The 21,267-nt window shown below is 43.9% G+C and overlaps 1 protein-coding gene across 3 annotated transcripts in view; it reads left to right on the top strand.

The window, feature by feature from the left end:
- The window catches only part of SKA3 (spindle and kinetochore associated complex subunit 3), a 31,115-nt gene that overhangs the window by 1,176 nt on the left and 8,672 nt on the right, over window positions 1-21,267 (top strand). For all 3 annotated transcript variants that reach the window (XM_066259017.1, XM_066259019.1, XM_066259018.1), the window contains exons 2-7: window positions 1,161-1,222; window positions 1,329-1,494; window positions 4,660-5,068; window positions 10,515-10,594; window positions 16,709-16,794; window positions 19,856-20,059. In XM_066259017.1, the coding sequence (XP_066115114.1) occupies window positions 1,161-1,222; window positions 1,329-1,494; window positions 4,660-5,068; window positions 10,515-10,594; window positions 16,709-16,794; window positions 19,856-20,059 (1,007 nt within the window). The remainder of the gene's footprint in view (window positions 1-1,160; window positions 1,223-1,328; window positions 1,495-4,659; window positions 5,069-10,514; window positions 10,595-16,708; window positions 16,795-19,855; window positions 20,060-21,267) is intronic.

The raw sequence follows: 21,267 nt of genomic DNA, 5'->3' as shown, positions 1-21,267 counted from the left end.
CAAGTGGTGGCTCAGTGGATGAATGTCGTTGACATGGGATGCTGAGGACCCAGATTGAAAACTTGAGTTTGCTAGCTTGAGCAGAGGCTGATCTGGCTTGAGCATGGGGTCATAGACATGACGCCATGGTTGCTGGCTTGAAGCCCAAAGGTTGCTGGCTTGAGCAAGGGGTTACTGGCTAGGCTGGAGCCACCTCCACCCTGGCAAGGCATGTATGAGAAAGCAATCAATGAACAACTGAAGTGCCACAACTGCAGGTTGATGCTTCTCATCTTTCTCCCTTCCTGTCTCTCTGTTTTTCTCACTTAAAAAAAAATAAATATTTTATAGAGAGAGGAGGTAGGGCAGCTGGGGGCAGGAGGGAGGGAGGCAGCGAGAGCTATCAACTCATAGTTGGTTCACTTTAGTTGTTCATTGCTTGCTTTTTGTCTGTACCTTGACCCAGGCAAGTCCAGGTCCTGGAACCAGCAACCTCAGTGTTCCAGGTAACTCTATTCATTGCACCACCACTAACCAGGCAAAAATTTGGTGACTTTTAATAGATGGAAGGAGAAGATCTTCAAAGGAGGCATGTTTTAGGAAAGAGGTATATAATCCTTAAAAAGAACTGCTATTATATTATATATACATGACCACCTGATTAATAAGAAAGGTGGCAGTACAGTGGATAAAGCACATCTTTTTAGTAAATAGTGCCAGGTCAGTTGTACATTCATGGGGAAAAAGAATGGATCTTGCTCCTTACCTCATGCCACAAAGAAAAATCAATTCCAGGTGGATTTAATCTCTAAATGGAAAAGAAAGCAATAAAGCTTTTAGAAGAAACTATAAGTGTTGTCACGGGTGAAGATTTTTAGAATAGGAATTAAAAAGTGCTTACCATAAAGGAAAAATTGCTCAGTGTTACCATGTTCCCACCTCTTTTTTCCTTGATCTGAGGGTCTTTACTTTGAAAGTTCAAGTTATATACTTATGATTTCTTTACTTTTCTGTGTATGTGGTATAGTTTAATAAAAGTTTTAAAGAAAGGCCTAAATTCTTGTGATTAACAGGATATAATAAATAAATATATACAAGGGTTTTATAGTTCTAAGAAAATACACTAAATTACATCATCTATTTTTTTATTGCATCCTTTTCTTTCAATATTCATGTTGAAGAGTTTGAAGGTTGCACAATGAGAATTTTACATGATCTTCACTCAGAAGTTCGGATTCTAAAGGTATTACTCCAATTGTTATGTATCGTTTTTATGTGATAATTTTTAAAAATCTCAAACATAGTCAAAAGTTAGAGAAAATATAATGTGCTTTCTTTCCTCCTAAAAGGATGATGCCAGTATTCTTCTTGATAAAGCAATTTTGGAAAGTCAAGAAAACATTGGTTTCATAAAGTCAACCAAAGTGCTGATGAACAAAAATTCAGCGGATATCATGAAAATAACAGAGCTTTTCCAGAAGTATGGATATAATCGATGTGCCAAGCAAAGTTCAGGTGCGACTAACTTGCATTTTATAACATATGTTCAGTATTAAAGAGGAAGGACAGCATGACCGAGTGAGGCTATTTTGGCTCAGCTGTGGTTTCTGGCTCTTCCTCGGCCATTATGTGACCCATTGTTTGGTCATTTACCCAGATCCACGGTATGCTTTGTACAGTGCTGACTCAGGGCGCAGTGCAGTCAGTTCTCACTGTCCTTTCCAAAACACTAGACGAGGATTAGCACAGTGCTGAAAGAGAGGTACATCTGTGTTACTTCCCCATGGTTGGTTTTTAGTTGGTTCTGCTAATAAATGAGAGGTGGACCTTCGGGCTTCTTGTTTTGTTTTTCTTATCATCAAGTTTGTTTTCTGTAGAATTGGAGGTTTTTGCCTATATAAATTGATAAAGTACTTTTCAGTTTTAAAATTGTAATGAAGGATAGTATAGCAGAGTGGTTTTACCATCAGAGCCGTACTTCCTGAATTTGAATCTCTGATTCCACTCCTTACTAGATGCTTTGCCTTTGAACAGCTACTTAACCTGTACCTCAGTTTTTCATGTGTAAAGTGTAGGGGTTTAATGGTCTCTACCTCTCAGGTTGTATTAGGATAAAATAGGATAAAACTTGGCCCTGGCCGGTTGACTCAGTGGTGGAGCGTCAGACTGGCATGTGGGGGACCCGGGTTCAATTCCCGGCCAGGGCACATAGGAGAGGCGCCCATTTGCTTCTCCATTCCCCCCCCTCCTTCCTCTCTGTCTCTCTCTTCTCCTCCCGCAGCCAGGGCTCCATTGGAGCAGGGATGACCCGGGCGCTGGGGATGGCTCCTTGGCCTCTGCCCCAGGCGCTAGAGTGGCTCTAGTCTCGGCAGAGCGACGCCCCAGAGGGGCAGAGCATCGCCCCCTGGTGGGCAGAGCATCGCCCCTGGTGGGCGTGCCGGGTGGATCCCGGTCAGGCGCATGGGAGTCTGTCTGACTGTCTCTCCCCGTTTCCAGTTTCAGGGAAATGAAAAAAAAAAAAAATGGATAAAACTTACAGTACCTGGCATGTTAATCACCAGGTGTTAACTATTGTTATTGTTGTACGCAAACCTTTGGTTGAGCAATGTCACTGAGCTTCAGTGTTTTCATTTCCAACACGAGAGTGATCCTTGTTTCGACACCTTAGTTGTTCATTGATTGCTTTCTCATGTGTGCCTTGACCGTGGGCCTTCAGCAGACCGAGTAATCCCCTGCTCAAGCCAGAGACCTTGGGCTCAAGCTGGCGACCTCGGGGTCTCAAACCTGGGTTCTCCGCATCCCAGTCCAACGCTCCATCCACTGCGCCACCGCCTGGTCGAGAGTGATCTTTGTACATTAATAAAACATTAATTACATTCAACAAATATGTACTGAGGATGTGTGTGGAAGATATATTAAACAGTCCACATGGTGTGACAAAAACGATTCAGTTGACGATGGTGTGCAGAAGCCATGGATTGAAATGCTGACTTTGCCATCTACACACACTGTTACATGTGGACATGAACAGTTCCAGGTGTGAAATGGGGCTAGCCATGTGATGATTTTATTAATTTCATCAATAACACCTTGTGTTAAGTACTAGAGGTGTTTGGTAGTTGTAACATTCCTCAGAATTAGCAGAAAGCAGAGTTTCAAACAATTTGGTGAATCAGCAGCCAGTTCTTCAAAGGGCCAAAAGCCGTGAAGTGAAAGTTTATTATAACTTTTCTTTGGATGGTACACCTGCAGATTTAATGTGTCTTGGTTTATGCACAGAAATTGTACCCTATCCTGGTTAATTTCCAGTTGCTGATCAAACAAAGAAAATAGTGTCTTCAAAAAAAAGTGTGCACCTCTTTACTCCTTTGTCTGTGGGAATCACTTAGCTTGACAAGTAAATGTACAGCCTAAATTTGTCCCTTCTCTCTTCCTTTGAACCCAGAAGATTTTGACAGGAATCTCCATCAGTATTGATAGACCCCACTTCAACTGTAGACCTTCCTTTAAAAGATTGAGTGAACAGAAACAAAGGAGGACTTGGCATTGAGGGGCTGCCCTCGATCTCAACTCCACCTTTAGCCCCGCACCAGCTTCATGCTCCAGCAGTGTGCCCAGGCCGTGACAGAGTACTGAGCGTGTGCAGTTGTCAGTCATGTAGTCTGAAGTGTCCGCTGTAGTGGTGAAGTGGTGAAGTGTTAGGGTGCAGAGCCAGATAAAGCCCTATTAAAAGTTAAGCTATAAACGATTCTCATGCTGTCCTGTTATTTCTTTTACTAGGCTTTTGATACTTGTGTACTAGACTGACAGATGAAATTTTATCTTTGTGTAATAGCCTTTTCTTTTTAGATATCTGTAAGATAAACATCTAAAATAATATTTTAATGTTAAATCTAGATTGTAGTTAATTCCACACTGTAATTACTGTCGTTAAATGATAAAATAGTTTTGTAATAAGAACAACTAATTAATTACATTAAGTAGGGAAGTAAGAAAATTGAACTTATATTTGTAGGTATTGATTTTTTGTTTTTTAACGCTTTAGTTTACTCTCTAATATGTCATCAAAATGGGATATGAGTGGACAAGTATTGCATGTTGGAAATTTACTAAAGGTACAAGAGAAACAAAACTTTAGAGACTAAGGACAGAATCAGGACTTTTGCTGATTTGGCACATTTCTTTTTTTTTTTTTTTTTTTTTTTTGTATTTTTCTGAAGCTGGAAACGGGAAGAGACAGACAGACTCCCGCATGCGCCCGACCGGGATCCACCCGGCACGCCCACCAGGGGCAATGCTCTGCCCACCAGGGGGCGATGCTCTGCCCCTCCGGGGCGTCACTCTGCCGCGACCAGAGCCACTCTAGCGCCTGGGGCAGAGGCCAAGGAGCCATCCCCAGCGCCCGGGCCATCTTTGCTCCAATGGAGCCTTGACTGCGGGAGGGGAAGAGAGAGACAGAGAGGAAGGAGGGGGTGGGGGTGGAGAAGCAAATGGGCGCTTCTCCTATGTGCCCTGGCCGGGAATTGAACCCGGGTCCCCCGCACACCAGGCCGATGCTCTACCGCTGAGCCAACCGGCCAGGGCCTTGGCACATTTCTAATAAAACTTTTTTTGTGGTTTTAGTACTTGAGATTTCCTAATTTGATGTTTGAATAGAATATGAACTTTATTTCCTCCTAGTGGGTGAGCAAGAAGTCTTTGACTCTAAACCAGAGTCTGCTAGAGATGAAAATCTTCAGAAGCCTGATAAGAAGGATGATGTGTCTAATCCTGTCATTCCGAGGAGCTCTGTTTCTGAGAAGATTCCATATAGTCCACAACTTTCAGATTTTGGACTTGAGCGGTACCTGATATCTCAGGTCCCAGCAAACCCTCTACACAGGGTAAACAAAGCAAAGGAAGAGCCAAAAATCTTAATGCCAGCTTTCAAACAATCACTAGTTAAAGTACTAATAACTCCAAAATGTGCACTAAATATGGACAATTTTGAGTGTGTGACTCCTAAATTAGAGCACTATGGTATCTCGGAACATACTATGTGTTTAAATGAAGATTACACAGTGGGACTTAAAAATATAAAGAATAAAAGGTAAGCAACTTTTAATTTCTTTTTTACTTTTTTGTATTTTTCTGAAGTTAGAAGCAGGGAGGCAGTCAGAAAGACTCCCGCATGCGCCCAACCGGGATCCAACTGGCATGCCCACCAGGGGCGATGCTCTGCCCATATGGGGCTGTTGCTCTGTTGTGGCCGGAGCTGTTCTAGCACCTGAGGCGGAGGCCATAGAGCCATCCTCAGCTCCCGGGCCAACTTTGCTCCAATGGAGCCTTGGCTGAGGGAGGGTAAGAGAGAGAGAGAAAGGAAAGGGTGGAGAAGCAGATGGTCACTTTTCCTGTGTGCCCTGACCAGGAATCAAATCCAGGAATTCCACATGCCGGGCCGACACTCTACCACTGATCCAACTGGCCAGGGCCAACATTTATTGATTTTAACAAGAGAGGAAGGGAGAAAGAGAGACAGGAACATCTATTTATTCCTCTGTGATCCCTGACTGGGGATCGAACCTCTGTGCTTCCAGACGATGTTCTAACTGAAATATACAGCCAGGGAAAGCAGCTTTTTTTTTTTTTTCTCTGAAGCTGGAAACGGGGAGAGATAGTCAGACAGACCCCTACACGCGCCCTACCGGGATCCACCCGGCATGCCCACCAGGGGTGATGCTCTACCCCTCCGGGGCATCGCTCTGCCACGACAAGAGCCACTCTAGCGCCTGGGGCAGAGGCCAAGGAGCCATCCCCAGTGCCCGGGCCATCTTTGCTCCAATGGAGCCTCGGCTGCGGGAGGGGAAGAAGAGAGACAGAGAAGAAGGAGGGGGGTGGTGGAGAAGCAAATGGGCGCCTCTCCTATGTGCCCTGGCCGGGAATCGAACCCGGGTCTTCCGCACGCCAGGCCGACGCTCTACTGCTGAGCCAACCGGCCAGGGCAGCAGCTTTCTTAAAAGGCACATTTTATCTAATTGTCTGTGTCTTGTATTTGTTGATTTTTCCTTCAACAAATAAAATGTTTCAAACCATAAGGTTTTCAGATACTTCCCTGAATCAGCAATTCGGCAAAGTGAGAGGTGTTGGTTTTTTCAGGCTAGATGCCACAGGAGTGACATGGGCCTGGAAAAAAATGTTATTTGGTGAGGTAGAGAAGCAAGGACAAAATGAAAGGGTAAAATTAGTAAGAATTTGTTTTGACTTGATATGGACCCTTAAGAAGAAAAGAGAGCTAGGATCAATTCCAGATTTCTGGTTTACTGCCTAGGATAGCGCTGGGGAAAAAGAACTAAGGAACACCTGCAGGTTGAAGGGACAGATGATGTCATACATACTAATTTTGTGATGTCTGTAGAGGTGCTCTGAAATTTGAGTGTTTTAATTTAAATGTGAAATTCAGTGATTAATTTCATGCTGAATTGCTTTGGAGTGATTAATAATATATTTAGAACCATAGATAGATTGATCTGCCTGACCTGTGGTGGTGCAGTAGATAAAGTGTCGACCTAGAACGCTGAGATTGCTGGTTCGAAAGCCCTAACTTGCCTGGTCAAGGCACATATGATAAGCAGTTACAGTTAGTTGATGCTTCCCACTCTTCCCCCTCTTTCTCTCTTACTCTCCCTCTCTCTAAAATTAGTAAATAAAGTCTTAAAAAGAAAAAAATAATGGTCCTGGCCAGTGGCTCAGTGAATAGAGCATCGGCCTGGTATATGGTCATCCCAGGTTCAGTTCCCAGTCAGGGCACACAGAAAAAGCAACCATCTGCTTCTCTCTCCCTCCCTCTCTCCTCTCTCTCTCCTTTTCCCGCAGCCAGTGGCTCAATTGGTTCAAGAGTTGGCCCTAGGCCCTGGTTGGTTGGCTCAGTGGTAGAGCGTCGGCCTGGCGTGCAGAAGTCCCGGGTTCGATTCCTGGCCAGGGCACACAGGAGAGGCACCCATCTGCTTCTCCACCCCTCCCCCTCTCCTTCCTCTCTGTCTCTCTCTTCCCCTCCCGCAGCCGAGGCTCTATTGGAGCAAAGATGGCCCGGGCGCTGAGGATGGCTCCTTGGCCTCTGCCCCAGGCGCTGGAGTGGCTCTGGTCGCAACAGAGCGACGCCCTGGAGGGGCAGAGTGTCGCCCCTGGTGGGCGTGCCGGGTTGATCCCAGCGGAAGTCTGTCTGACTGTCTCTCCCCGTTTCCAGCTTCAGAAAAATACAAAAAAAAAAAAAAGAGTTGGCCCTAGGTGTTGAGGATGGTTTGGTTGATTTGAGCATCGGCCCCAGACAGGTTTGCTGGGTGAATCTGGTCAGGGTGCATGTGGGAGTCTTTCACTATCTCCCCCTCTAACTTAAAAAATTTAATAGATCTATGAAATGGTTCTTATTTACTTATTTTTTTAATTAAAGAAAGTTATTTATGATGTTAGAGGAAGAGGAAGGGGGAGAAAAAGACAGACTGATTTATTCTAATTTGTGCATTCATCAGTTGATTCCTTTTTTTTTTTAAGATGTTATATATTGATTTTAGTGAGAGGAAAGAGAAGGAGAGGGGAGGAGCAGGAAGCATCAGCTCATAGTATTGCTTCTTGTATGTGCCATGAACAGTCAAGCCCAGGGTTTTGAACCTGCAGCCTCAGCATTCCAGATCATTGCTCTATCCACCGTGCCACCACAGGTGCATTTCTTGCTTGATTCTTCCATATTCTCTGACTGGGGTTTGAACCCACAACCTTAGCATATCTTTAGTGTGCTCCAATATACTGAACTACTGGGCTAGGGCAGGACTGTTGTTTTTTTTTACAGAGGCAGAGATAGACAGGGACAGACAGACAGGAACGGAGAGAGATGAGAAGCATCAATCATCAGTTTCTCGTTGCGTGTTGCGACTTCTTAGTTGTTCATTGATTGCTTTCTCACATGTGCCTTGACCGCGGGCCTTCAGCAGACCGAGTAACCCCCTGCTGGAGCCAGCGACCTTGGGTCTAAGCTGGTGAGCTCTTTGCTCAAGCCAGATGAGCCCGCGCTCAAGCTGGCGACCTCGGGGTCTCGAACCTGGGTCCTTCCGCATCCCAGTCCAACGCTCTATCCACTGCGCCACCACCTGGTCAGGCAGAACTGTTTTTATTTAAATGTAACAAATTTAGAAACTTAAGGGCTACATATTTTATTTATTTATTTTGTGACAGAGACAGAGTGACAGACAGGAAAGGAAAGAGATGAGATTGCTTTCTCATATGTGCCTTGACTGGGGGCTAAAGCAGAGCGAGTGACAACTTGCTCAAGCCAGCTACCCCACGTTCGAGCTGGTGAGCCCCTGCTCAAGCTGGATGAGCCCCTGCTCAAGCTGGCAACCTTAGGGTTTCAAACCTGGTTTCTCCGTGTCCCAGTCCAATGCTCTATCCACTGCGCCACTGCCTGGTTAGGCTATTTTTATGTTTTTTAAGATACTAGAAATAATGCAGGGTACAGTATTGGGAAGTTGGAGAATTTCTAATGAATGAAAAAATAAGCATTTGAAATAATATTCATTCCTATGTTTTATTAATAACTAGTTGGTAAATATAGTGGGAAAAAACTTTCAAATTTGCAACAGAAAGTAAAATACTCATGCCATTTGTAGGTGAAAGGCCTATATGATTAAAACCATGAAGGATTTCTGAGTTGTATAAAAGGAAAAATAAGATGAAGAGATACATTTCTGAATTAAAAGACCGAATGTTAATATGTTTAGTCATATCACGTTAATTTATAGATGTTATATAATTACAACAAAGTCTCCATAAGGTTTTTTGGTTTTGTTTTTTTTTTTTTAATTTTTTTTTAAATTTTTTAAAAAATATATTTTATTTATTGATTTTTAGAGAGAGAGGAGAGAGAGAGAGAGAGAGAGAGAGAGAAGGGGGAGGAGCAGGAAGCATCAACTCCCATATGTGCCTTGACCAGGCAAGCCCAAGGTTTCTTTTTTTTTTTTTTAAGTTTTTTTTTTTAATATTTTATTTATTGATTTTTTTTAGAGTGAGAGAGAGAGAGACAGAGAGAGAGAGAAGGGGGAGGAGCAGGAAGCATCAACTCCCATATGTGCCTTGACCAGGCAAGCCCAAGGTTTCGAACCGGCAACCTCAGTGTTCCAGGTCGGTGCTTTATCCCACTGCGCCACCACAGGTCAGGCTGGTTTTTTTTTAATTGAGCGAGAGGCGGGGAGGCAGAGACAGACTCCCGCATGCACCCCGACCTGGGATCCACCCAGCAAACCCACTAAGGGGTGATGCTCTGCCCATCTGGGGCATTGCTCCATTGTTCAGTAACCAGGCCCTACTTAGCCCCTGAGGCAGAGGCCATGGAGCCATCCTCAGCACCTGGGGCCAACTTATCCCAATCAAGCCATGTCTGTAGGAGGGAAAGAGAGAGGAGAGGGGGTTGGAAAAGCAAATGGTCACTTCTCCTGTATGCCTTGACCAGGAATCTAACCTGGGACAACCATGTGCCAGGGCAATGCTCTACCACTGAGCCAACCATCCAGAGTCTTCATGGGATTTTAAAATAATTTTTATTGATTGCCTGACCAAGTGGTGGCACAGTGGATAGGAGCAATGGCCTGGGACGCTGAGGACCCAGGTTTGAAACCTTGACGTCACCAGCTTGAGTGCAGGGTTGCCAGCTTGAGTGTGGGATCATAGACATGATCCCATGGTTCTGGCTTGAGCCTAAAGGATGCTGGCTTGAGCAAGGGGTCACTGGCTCAGATAGAGCCCCTGGTCAAGGCACATATGAGCAATCAATGACCAAATAAAGTGACACAACTATGAGTTGATTCTCATCTCTTCCCTTCTTGCCTGTCTCTGTCTTCTTTCTATTTCTCTCTCTCTAAAATAAAAAAATATTATTGAATTTAGAGAGAAAGAGAGAAACATCAATTTGTTGTTCCACTTATTTATGCATTCATTGGTTGACTCTTGTATGTGCCATGACCAGGGATCATACCTGCAATCTTAGCTTATTGGGATGACACACTAACTGAACTACCTGGCCAGGGCTCCATAGAAGAGGAGTTTTTCTTAAGGTAGAGAAAGAGGAATAATTGACAAAATGATTCTAAAATTTATTTGGAAAAATAAAAAGGATAGTTAAGAAAATAATGAAAAATAACAGTAACAAGGGGACTTGATATACTAGCTATTAAAATATTAGAGCTACAGTAACTAAAACAGAATAAAGCTGTCACAGAATGGACCTATAAGTGGAACAAAATAACCCAGAAACAGATTAATTTATTTAATGAGTTGAACTTTCCTTTAAGTCAGAGATTCTTAATCTCAGTCAAAACTATCAATAAAAAATGGTTGTTAACCTTTTTTGAGTTATGTTTATACATTTTTAAAAAAATCCCATGGTCCTTCTGTTCCATAAAATAGGACTGAACATTCATCCAGACTTGATTCATTGTAATATTAAATTTTCCCAGAGGCTTAATGTTAGCTTCTTTTTAACCTTATAATTTCCCTATTTGTCATTCCAGTGAGGATGCCGTAGAAACAGAACCAGTGTCCATTGATGGTACCACTCCTGGCCTCGTGAACCAGCAACTTGGAAAAAATGGTGTGTGTGAAAATCTCAGCTATGGCTTTTCCAGGCAATCATTGTACAGAAATGATCCTCTCACCGTAGATATTCTAATAGCCTTTTGCATCTTCTCAGTTGATGACATTAAGTACCATTCCATTCATATTCAGCAGATTTTTTTTTAAGAATTTTATTTATTAATTTTGAAAGAGAGAGAAAGGAAGGGGGAAGAGTGGGAAGCATTAACTCACAGTAGTTGCTTGTCATATGTGCCTTCACTGGGCTAGCCCAGCGTTTTGTACTGGTGACCTCAGCATTCCGGTCAGCATTCTATCCACTGCACCACCACTGGTCAGGCATCAGCATGATTTCATATTAGAGAAAGAAATAATTTTATGACTTTCTTTTCATGTTCTTTTTGGTTACATTAAGTATTTGTCAGTTTGTTTTTAGCATATAAATATACATTTCACCCGTCTTTTCGTTTTTTTCCCCACCAATCTTTCATATAGAGCCAAAGCACCCTTTAATTTTTTAGTTTACCTTCAGCCTATTGATGAGAATTCTACATTATTTTTCTTACATAAACCACACCCAGGGCCCTGGCCGGTTGGCTTACTGGTAGAGCGTCGGCCTGGCATGCAAGGGGTCCCGGGTTCGGTTCCCAGCCAGGGCACACAGGAGATGCGCCCATCTGCTTCTCCAACCCTCCCCCTCTCCTTCCTCTCTCTGTTCCCCTCCCGCAGCAGAGGCTCCACTGGAGCAAAGATGGCCCGGGTGCTGGGGATGGCTCCTCAGCCTCTGCCCCAGGCGCTAGAATGGCTCTGGTCGCAACAGAGCGACGGCCCGGAGGGGCAGAGCATCGCCCCCTGGTGGGAGTGCCGGGTGGATCCCGGTCGGGCACATGCGGGAGTCTGTCTGACTGCCTCCCCATTTCCAACTTCAGAAAAATAAATAAAATTTAAAAAAAAAATACAACTTTTGGTCCTGGCTGGTTGGCTCAGTGGTAGAGCATTGGGCCAGCATGTGGTTGTTTCAGGTTCAATTCCTGGTCAGGGCACACAGGAAAAGTGCCCATCTGCTTCTCTACCTGTCCCCTTCTCGCTTTCTCTCTCTCTCTCTCTCTCTTTCTCTCTCTCTCTCCTACAGCCATGACTCAATTGGAGCAAGTTGGCCACAGGTGCTGAGGATGGCTCCATGACCTCTGCCTTAGGCGCTAAGAAGAGCTTAGTTGCTGAACAATGGAGCAACGCCCCAGATGGGCAGAGCATCACCCCCTAATGGGCTTTCTGAGTGGATCCTGGTCCAGGTGCATGTGGGAGTCTATCTCTCTTCCTCCCCTCCTCTCACTGAATTAAAAAAAAACACAACTCATTCATAGTAAGCTTAGAGCTCAAGTTATAAGAAAAAACATAAGTATATTAAAGAGCAGTATGTTTTTTATAAAAAGAGACCACCACTTCCCACCGTGCTCAGAAATCACTTCCCAGTGGACCATAACATAATCAAAGGAGACTACTGTTTATGACTTGCTGACTGAAATCCTTCCGATTGCCATTGGCAATATCTTTTTTTAAAGTTTTATTTATTTTATTTATTTATTTTTTGTATTTTTCTGAAGCTGGAAACGGGGAGAGACAGTCAGACAGACTCCCGCATGCGCCCGACTGGGATCCACCTGGCACGCCCACCAGGGGCGAGGCTCTGCCCACCAGGGGGCGATGCTCTGCCCCTCCGGGGTGTCGCTTTGTTGCGACCAGAGCCACTCTAGCACCTGGGGCAGAGGCCAAGGAGCTATCCCCAGCGCCCAGGCCATCTTTGCTCCAATGGAGCCTCGGCTGTGGGAGGGGAAGAGAGAGACAGAGAGGGGTAGGGGTGGAGAAGCAGATGGGCGCTTCTCCTGTGTGCCCTGGCTGGGAATCGAACCCGGGACTTCTGCACGCCAGGCTGACGCTCTACCACTGAGCCAACCGGCCAGGGCCTAAAAGTTTTATTTTTAAGTGAGAAGAGTTGAGATAGACTACTGCTTGTGTCCCTGCCGGGTTCCACCCTGGGATTATGCTCGAGTACTGTGCTATTTTTAGTGCCTGAGGCTGACGCGCTCAGACTAACTAAGCTATCCTCAGAACCTAGGGCCAACACTCAAACTACATAATTCAGCCACTGTGAGTAAGTAAGAAGGAGAATAGGGGGAGAGGGAGGAGAGAGAAGCAGATGGTTGCTTCTCCTGTGGGCCCTGACCAGAGATCGAACTTAGGACATCCATGTGCCAGGCTGATGCTCTATCCACTGAACCAACAAGCCATGGCTTTAAAGATTTCTTAAGTGATTGGCTTTTTTTTTTAATTGAGAGACAGGGAGGCAGAGAGACAGACTCCCATATGTGCCCCAACTGGGACTATTGCTCGGCAACTGAGCTATTTTAGTGCCTGAGGTGAAGCAGTGGTACCATCCTCAGCGCCTGGGGCAAACTTGCTCCAATGAGCCATGGCTACGGGAGGAGGGTAGAGAAAGAGAAGGGAGAGGGATGGAGGAACAGATGGTTGTTTCTGCTGTGTGCCCTGACCCCAGGAATTGAACCCAGGACTTGCACATACTAGGCTGACACTCTACCTCTGAGCCATCCGGCTGGGGCTAATTGATTGATTTTAGAGAGAGGAGAGAGAGAAAGGCAGGTGTGAGGGAATAGCAGGAAGCATCAACTCATAGCTACTTGTCGTGTGTGCATTGATTGTGCAAGCTCTGGGTTTTGAACCAGCGACCTCAGTGTTCTAGGTTGATGCTCTTTCTATTTAGCCACCACAGACAGGTAAGGCACATATTTTTGTTTTGTAAGTTCTTATACTTTCAAATGTAACTGTTTCTTTTTTTCCTTCTGTGTTGTTCTCTTGCCATATTCTGTGCCTCCATTTATCTCTTTGAACATTTTAAACACATGTATCTGAAAGATTCTTTAAAGCATTCCTTTATTTATTTCTCTGGTTGTCTTTCTTGGGGCTTGTTTCCTTACATGCTTTTAATTTTAATTTTTTTTTTAATTAAGTGAAAGGCAGGGAGGCAGAGAGAGACTCCCACATGCACCTCGACCTGGACCCATCCAGCAAGCCCTCTATGGAGCGATGCTCTGCCCATCTGGTGCTGCTGCTCCGTTGCTTAACAACCAAGCTATTTTTAGCACCTGAGGCAAGGCCATGGAGCCATCCTCAGTGTCTGGGGCCAACTTGCTCGAACCTTTTAAGCCATGGCTGAGGGAGGTGAAAAGAGAGAGACAGAGAAAGAGGAGGGGTGCAGAAGCAGATGGTCGCTTCTGTGTGCCCAGACCGGGAGTCGAACCTGAGATGTCAATACACCAGGCCAATGCTCTACCACTGAGCCAACTGGCCAGGGCCTCATACTTTTAATTTGTAACTGTGAACTCATTTGCAAATGGAGTTCTTTTCAGTGAAAGTTGTGTGCCCTGAGGGGCTGTTCTATGTCTACTCCAGCCAGGGTCCATGGGTTACCCACTGTAGACAGGTTTGGGCTCAATTGCCTTATCTTAAAACCCCAGGGGTGTAGGTGTATACTTGGAAATATCAGATTAAATAGATGTTAATAACTTGATATATTTTGCTTAAGATTTCTTTTAAATTAAAGTTACACATTGATTGGTGGTGGTGAAGTGGATAAGGTGTTGACCTGGAATGCTGAGGTCACCAGTTCAAAACCCCAGGCTTGTCCAGTCAAGGCACCTGCGAGAAGCAGCTATGAGTTGTTGGTTCCCGTACCTCCCCCACTTTCTCCTCTCTCTAAAATCAATTTAAAAAATAACAAGTTATACATAAAGCTAAATTCCCAGCCCCACTTCATCATTCTCCATCCTTTTCTCCCCACAGTAATGATAGAAGCATAGTTGTGTTTTAGAATTTCACACAAATGGCAATATCTGATTTATAGTTTTGTCATTTGAATTTTTCACTTCACAGTATTTTTACGTTAATTTATGTAAATCCAGTTTATCCACTGTATTGTTCAGTAGTGTTTCATAGGATGAATAAGCCATTTTACTTATTTATATGTTCATTAAAGAACAGTTAAAAAATTATTTTATTTTATTTCTCATTTTAGTGAGAGGCAGGGAGGCAGAGACAGACCTGCAACTGCGCCCTAACTGGGATCCACCGGGGAAGCCCACTAGGGGGCGATGCTCTGCCCATCTAGGGCCATTGCTCAGCCATGAGCCATTTTTTAGTGCCTGAGGTAGAGGCTACGGAGCCATCCTCAGTGCCCAAGGCCAACTTGCTCGAGTAGAGTCATGCCTGTGGGAAGGGGAGAGAGAGAGAAAGAAAGAAAGGAGGAGTGGAGAAGCAGATGGTCATTTCTGTGTGCCCTGACCAGGAATTGAACCTGGGACATCACACACTGGGCTGACACTCTCCCACTGAGCAAACTGGCCAGGGCTTGTACTTTTTAGTATTACAAACAGTGCTGCAGTGAAAATTATCCCATGTACATGTGTGTCTCACTCTAGGAATAGCATTTTTAGATGAAAACAGAGGTACACCATCACTTACTCTAGAAAATTCTTACTCTAGAAAATTTTCCCAAAAGGTTATGCTTGATTCTTACCAGCATGGTTTAGGTTCCTGTTTTTCCATCTTTTCCAGCACTTGATGGTTTTTAGGCCTAATCAGATTTTGCCAGTGTGACAGTTTCTCTTTGATAATTTTTTTTTTTTTTTAAGATTGCTTTCATGCCCTGTTCGGGGAGCTCAGTTTGTTAGAGTATTATCCCAAAACACAGAGATAGCAGGGTCAGTCCCTAATCAGGGCACATACAGGAACAGATTACAGTTTCTGTCTCTGTCTGTCTCTCTTTCTCTCTCTCCCTCTCTCCCCCTCCCGCTTCCTCTATTACTAAAATCAATAAGTTAAAAGAACAAAAAAAAGATTGCTTTCATGCCGTGGCCAGTGGCATAGTGGATAGAGCATCATCCCAGAGCTGAGGTCGTCTTCTCAATCCCAAGGGTACTGACTCCATCCAAAGGGCACTAGCTCAAGCACTGGTCATGTCTGAGAAGCAATCAATAGGTGCACACATAAGTGGAGCAATGAGTTATGCTTTTCTCTCTCCTTTGTCTCCCCTCTTCAAAAAAAAAGTTGCTTTCATGATACTATGTGTTCTAGATACCAAATGTATGTATACGCATGGTTCTGTTTATAGGATCTTATTTTTGTTCTAGTAGTCAATTTCCCATCCCTAACTAATGCTACACTGACTTAATTATTATAGCTTTAGAGTGTGTCTTAATATCTTGGAAGACAAGTGACTCCTGGCCCTCTTCCTCCTTTTTATTCTTCAGAAATTTGATTTTCTCCATAAATATCTTAAACAGTTGTTAATAGATTTATAGAAGGTTATCTTGCCCTTCTTTGTTGCTATTATGAGAAATATCTTTCTTCAAATTGTATTTATGGGGCTTTTATGCTAGAAGTATTTGTTTTTGTATATGGTATTTGTATTTTGCTTAACTTCTATCAGTGTTAATGATAATTAGTTATGTGAAAATGGCAGTTTTTATTTTTTCTGTCCAACCAAGCATGTATCAGTTATAATTTATTAAGAATAAAATACACAGGTCCTGGCTGGTTTGCTCAGTTGTAGAGCATCGGCCTTGTGTGTGGATGTCCTGGCTCAAGTTCCAGTCAAGGCACACAGGAAATTTGACCATCTGCTTCTCTACCCCTCCCCCTCTCCCTTCTCTCTCTTTTTTTCTCTCTCTTTGTCTCTCTCCTCCCCCCCCCCCCCAACAGCCATGTCTTGATTGACTTGAGCGAGTTGGTCCTGGGTGCTGAGGATGGTTCTTTTTTTATTTTTTATTTTTATTTATTCATTTTAGAGAGGAGAGTGAGAGAGAGAGAGAGAGAGAGAAGGGGGAGGAGCAGGAAGCATCAACTCCCATATGCGCCTTGACCAGGCAAGCCCAGGGTTTTGAACCGGTGACCTCAGCATTCCAGGTCAACGCTTTATCACTGCGCCACCACAGGTCAGGCCTAAGGATGGTTCTGTGGCCTCCACCTCAAGTGCTAAGAAAATTTAAAAGTGGAATTAGTCTATATTTCAACTTCACTTTCAAATGTTTATTTTAAAATGCTCATATGTTTCTTCCAGATGCTGAATATACCAAGTCTCCCTTGGCACCTACATTCTGTACTCCTGGATTGAAAATTCCTTCTACAAAAAACAGAGCAGCTTTGGTAAATCTTATAATCTTGCTGCTGATGACTCATCTACACTGCTATTTTCAGACTCAAACAGTGTGTTTAAAAAGTTAGACTAATACAGTCTTTAAAGTATATTTACCATCTACTTCCAGAGGGTAATTTAGCAGCATATATCAAGAGCTTTAAATTTTTTCATGCCCTTTAACCATGTCTCAATTTATTATAATGCTCACTGGGACAGATTTATTATAGCAAGGAAGTTATAAGAACAAAACATGGAAACAATCTAAATATCAAATGGCACAGGAGGAGCAAGATTCATTAAGGCATGTCAGAAAGGTCTAGTGTTATGTATATTAACTATCATGCTTTTTTGAGAAAGACAACAGAGAGATGAAAAGCATCAACTCATAATTGTGGCACCTTAGTTGTTCATTGATTGCTTCTCATATGTGCCTTTACCAGGGGGCTCCAGCCAAGACCTTGGGCTCAAGCCAGCGACCGTGCACTCAAGCTGTCAAGCCTGAGGTCAAGGCAGATGAGCCCACACTTAAGGCAGCCTCAGGGTTTTGCACCTGGGTCCTCAGCATCCCAGGCAGACGCTCTGTCCACTGTACCACCACTGTTTAGGCATAACTATCAAGGTTTTGAAAAACAGATAAGGCCCTGACTTGTCGGCTTAGTAGATAGAGTGTCAGCCCATCACATGGACGTCCCAGGTTTGTACCCTGGTCAGAGCACACAGGAAAAGCAACCGTCTGCTTCTCTCCCCCTACTGCTCCCCCTTTTCTCTCTCTTTCCCTCCTGCAGCCAGTGGCTCAGCTGGTCCGAGCATTGGCTCTGTTGATTCAAGCATCGGCCCCAGATGGGATGACAGGTGGATCCTGGTCCAGGCGCATGAGGGAGTCTATTTCCCTTCCTCTCACTTTAAAAAGAAAAGAAAAAAAAAAGATAAAAACATGAAAAGAATGTTTTATCAATAAATATTTAACAGTATACAAAATGACATACACGCACACATACAGTAGTCTTCTCATCACAGTTTTGCTTTCTGTGGTTTTAGTTACCTGTGGTAAACCACAGTGTGAAAATGTTAAATGGAAAATTCCAGCAATGAACAAGTCATAAGTTTTCTTTTTTGAAAGAGAGAAGCAGAGAAAGACAGGAAGGGAGAAAAATGAGAAGCATCAACACATAGTTGAAGCATTATAGTTGTTCATTGATTGCTTCTCATATGTGCCTTGATTGGGGGGCTCCAGCTGAGCCAGTGACCCCTTGCTCAAGACAGTGACCTTGGGCCCAAGCCAGCAACCGAGGGGTCATGTCTGATTCCAAGCTGGCGACCCTGCACAGAAGCTGGATGAGCCCGTGCCAAGCCAACAACCTTGGGGTTTTGAACTTGGGTCCTCTGTGTCCCAGGTCAAAGTTCTATCCACTGTGCCACTGACTGGACAGGCACAAGTCTTAAGTTTTCAATTGTACTTCGAGTAGAGTGATAAAATCTCCCCCTCCTGCTCCATTCCATGTGGGACATGAATCATCCTTTTGTCTAGCTGACAGCGGTCAGCAAACTTATTAGTCAACAGAGCCCAATATCAACAGTACAACGATTGAACTTTCTTTTTTTGAGAGCCAATTTTTTTTTTTAATTTTTATTTATTATTATTTTTTTTACAGAGACAGAGAGTGAGTCAGAGAGAGGGATAGACAGGGACAGACAGACAGGAATGGAGAGAGATGAGAAGCATCAATCATTAGTTTTTCATTGCACGTTGCAACACCTTAGTTGTTCATTGATTGCTTTCTCATATGTGCCTTGACCGTGGGCCTTCAGCAGACCGAGTAACCCCTTGCTTGAGCCAGCGACCTTGGGTCCAAGTTGGTGAGCTTTGCTCAAACCAGATGAGTCTGCACTCAAGCTGGCGACCTCAGGGTCTTGAACCTGGGTCCTTCCGCATCCCAGTCCGACGCTCTATCCACTGCGCCACCTCCTGGTCAGGCAAGAGAGCCAAATTTTTTAAACTTAAACTATATAGATAGGTACATTCCTTATCGAGGTAGCACCCGCACGTGGTATTTTGTGGAAGAGCCACACTCAAGGGTCCAAAGAGCTGCATGTAGCCCGCAAGTCGCAGTTTGCCGACCAGGGGTGTAGCATGTCCACATTGTAGTGCTGCCCTCTTGTTAGTCACTTACTAATCATCTCAGTCATCAGATTAACTGTCAAGTAAGTGCTTGTGTTCAAGCCACATAACTTATTGTAGTATATTATACTTGCTCTATTTTATTATTAGTTACTGTGAATCTCTCACTGCCTGATTTAAACTTTATCATATGTATGTATGTATAGGAATAAATGTGCATAGAATTGAGTACTATCTGGGGTTTCAGGCATGCACTGTGAGTGTTGGAATGTATCCCCTGTGGTTGGGGGTTGGGTAGGGGACTAGTATATTTTAAGGAGAAAGAATGAATAGAAACACACCAAAATGCAGTTTTTTATGGTGATTTTTGAGCCCTTTTTATGGCTTGTATGAACATTTATGACAGCCCAGGGTAGACCAGGGGTGCAGCAGAACTCTGCAGTTGTGGAGTGTGCTGTGTTCTGTGCTATCCAGTACAGCAGCTGCTGGTCACAGCCAGCTCTTGAGCACATAATCTGTGGCAAGTACATCTGCAGAACAAATTATTTCTTTTAGTTTTATTAAGTTTAAACAACGCCAGGTGGCTGTGGCTCCTGTATTGGACACTGTAGATGTGGGAAAACAAAATTCTGGCCCTCCCTTGGATCAGCTTTCTTCTTCTTGAGGTCAAGAGCCAGTGGCTCTCGTCTGGCCCAGTGACTGCCGCCTGAGAGCAGGGGCTGCGCTGTCCAGCATACTGTGCTCAGCCTTTCCTGGTAATGCAGGCGGCGCTTTGTCCTCCAAGTACCACTTCTCTGTTTTCTTGACTGTATTTATTCCCTCAGCCAGGGAAGAGGGGGGGACATTTCCGGCCTATTTAGAGATCCCAACAGAACTAACAATTGACTTAACACTTTTTATTTGGTACATTATTTTATATCACCATAACTTGATTTACTTTTATTCATTAGGTATCTGCAGATTATCCATTATTAAAAACAAATAGTTCATCAGATGACTTGGAAATGGAAGACTGTGCCTCGTTAGTGTTAGATTCTGACAAGTGCTTTGAGAGTGGTGCTGCTCCCTCTTCGCCCGAGCTCTCTCCACATGAGTATCTTCTCAGAACACCCACACCTCCGAACGTAACTACAGTTCCAGAGGACATTCTTCAGGTTATTGTCCAGGCTATTTTTTTGATACATATTTTTTTAAAGTTAGATATTTGAGTAATTGGTATAAACTATTATTTCTCATTGGGCTATGTGCTGGTTTGGGTATTGTGAAAAATCTAAATTCTGGGCTGCTAGGCCTCTCTGACACTACCTGGCAAAGGTTCTTCTGAGCTGAAAAAGGGCTAATGATGGCGTACTTTTATGCCCTTGGGGCATTTTCTCTTTAATGTTGAGAAATGTATTCTTATTATTTCCTTATAGTTCAACTGTGATGAGCATGTTGACCACTGTTTTCATGAGAGACGTTGCTTGCCAAGCCAGAAATGTCATTTATCCTACAGTTCTCCAGACAGGGGTATCATGAATAACTTACCAGTTTTTCTTGAACTTCAGCTGTCTTGGACCTCAGTTTGAGAAACACTGATTCAAAGTATGTTAGAATCCTTGCCCAACTAGTGGTAGCACAATGGATAGAGCATTGACCTAAGATGCTAAGGACCCAGATTCAAAACACTGAGGTATGCCTGACCAGGCAGTGGCGCAGTGGATAGAGCGTCGGACTGGGATGCAGAGGACCCAGGTTTGAGACCCCAAGGTCGCCAGCTTGAGTGCAGACTCATCTGGTTTGAGGAAAAGCCCACCAGCTTGAACCCAAGGTCACTGGCTCCAGCAAGGGGTTACTCGGTCTGCTGAAGGCCCGCGGTCAAGGCACATATGAGAAAGCAATCAATGAACAACTAAGGTGTTGCAACGTGCAATGAAGAACTAATGATTGATGCTTCTCATCTCTCTCCATTCCTGTCTGTCTATCCCCCTCTCTGACTCACTCTCTGTCTCTATAAAAATATATATATATAAATAATAATAAAAATAAAAAAACCATTGAGGTTGCTAGCTTCAGTCCATGTCCAGCTTGAGTGCAGGCTCACTGGCTTGAGTGAGGGGTCACTGGCTCTGCTGCAGCTGCCAGTCAAGGCTCATATGAGAAAGCAATCAATGAACAACTAAAGTGCTGTAACTACAGGTTGATGCTTCTCATCTCTCTTCCTGTCTTTCTCTCTCACTAATAGATAGATAGATAAGAATCTCTGATTCTTTAGCACATCTCTACCACTAGTCATCAACTGATTCATAACAACTGCCAAATATACTAAATAACTGCAACTCTGATTCTTTAAGCCCAGCCCCACCCCCACCACCCCATAGGA

The sequence above is a fragment of the Saccopteryx bilineata genome, chromosome 2 (assembly GCF_036850765.1).
Source record: "Saccopteryx bilineata isolate mSacBil1 chromosome 2, mSacBil1_pri_phased_curated, whole genome shotgun sequence".
NCBI lineage: Eukaryota > Metazoa > Chordata > Mammalia > Chiroptera > Emballonuridae > Saccopteryx > Saccopteryx bilineata.
Note: the sequence above shows the minus strand (reverse complement) of the source record. Positions and strands in the feature narration are given on the sequence as shown.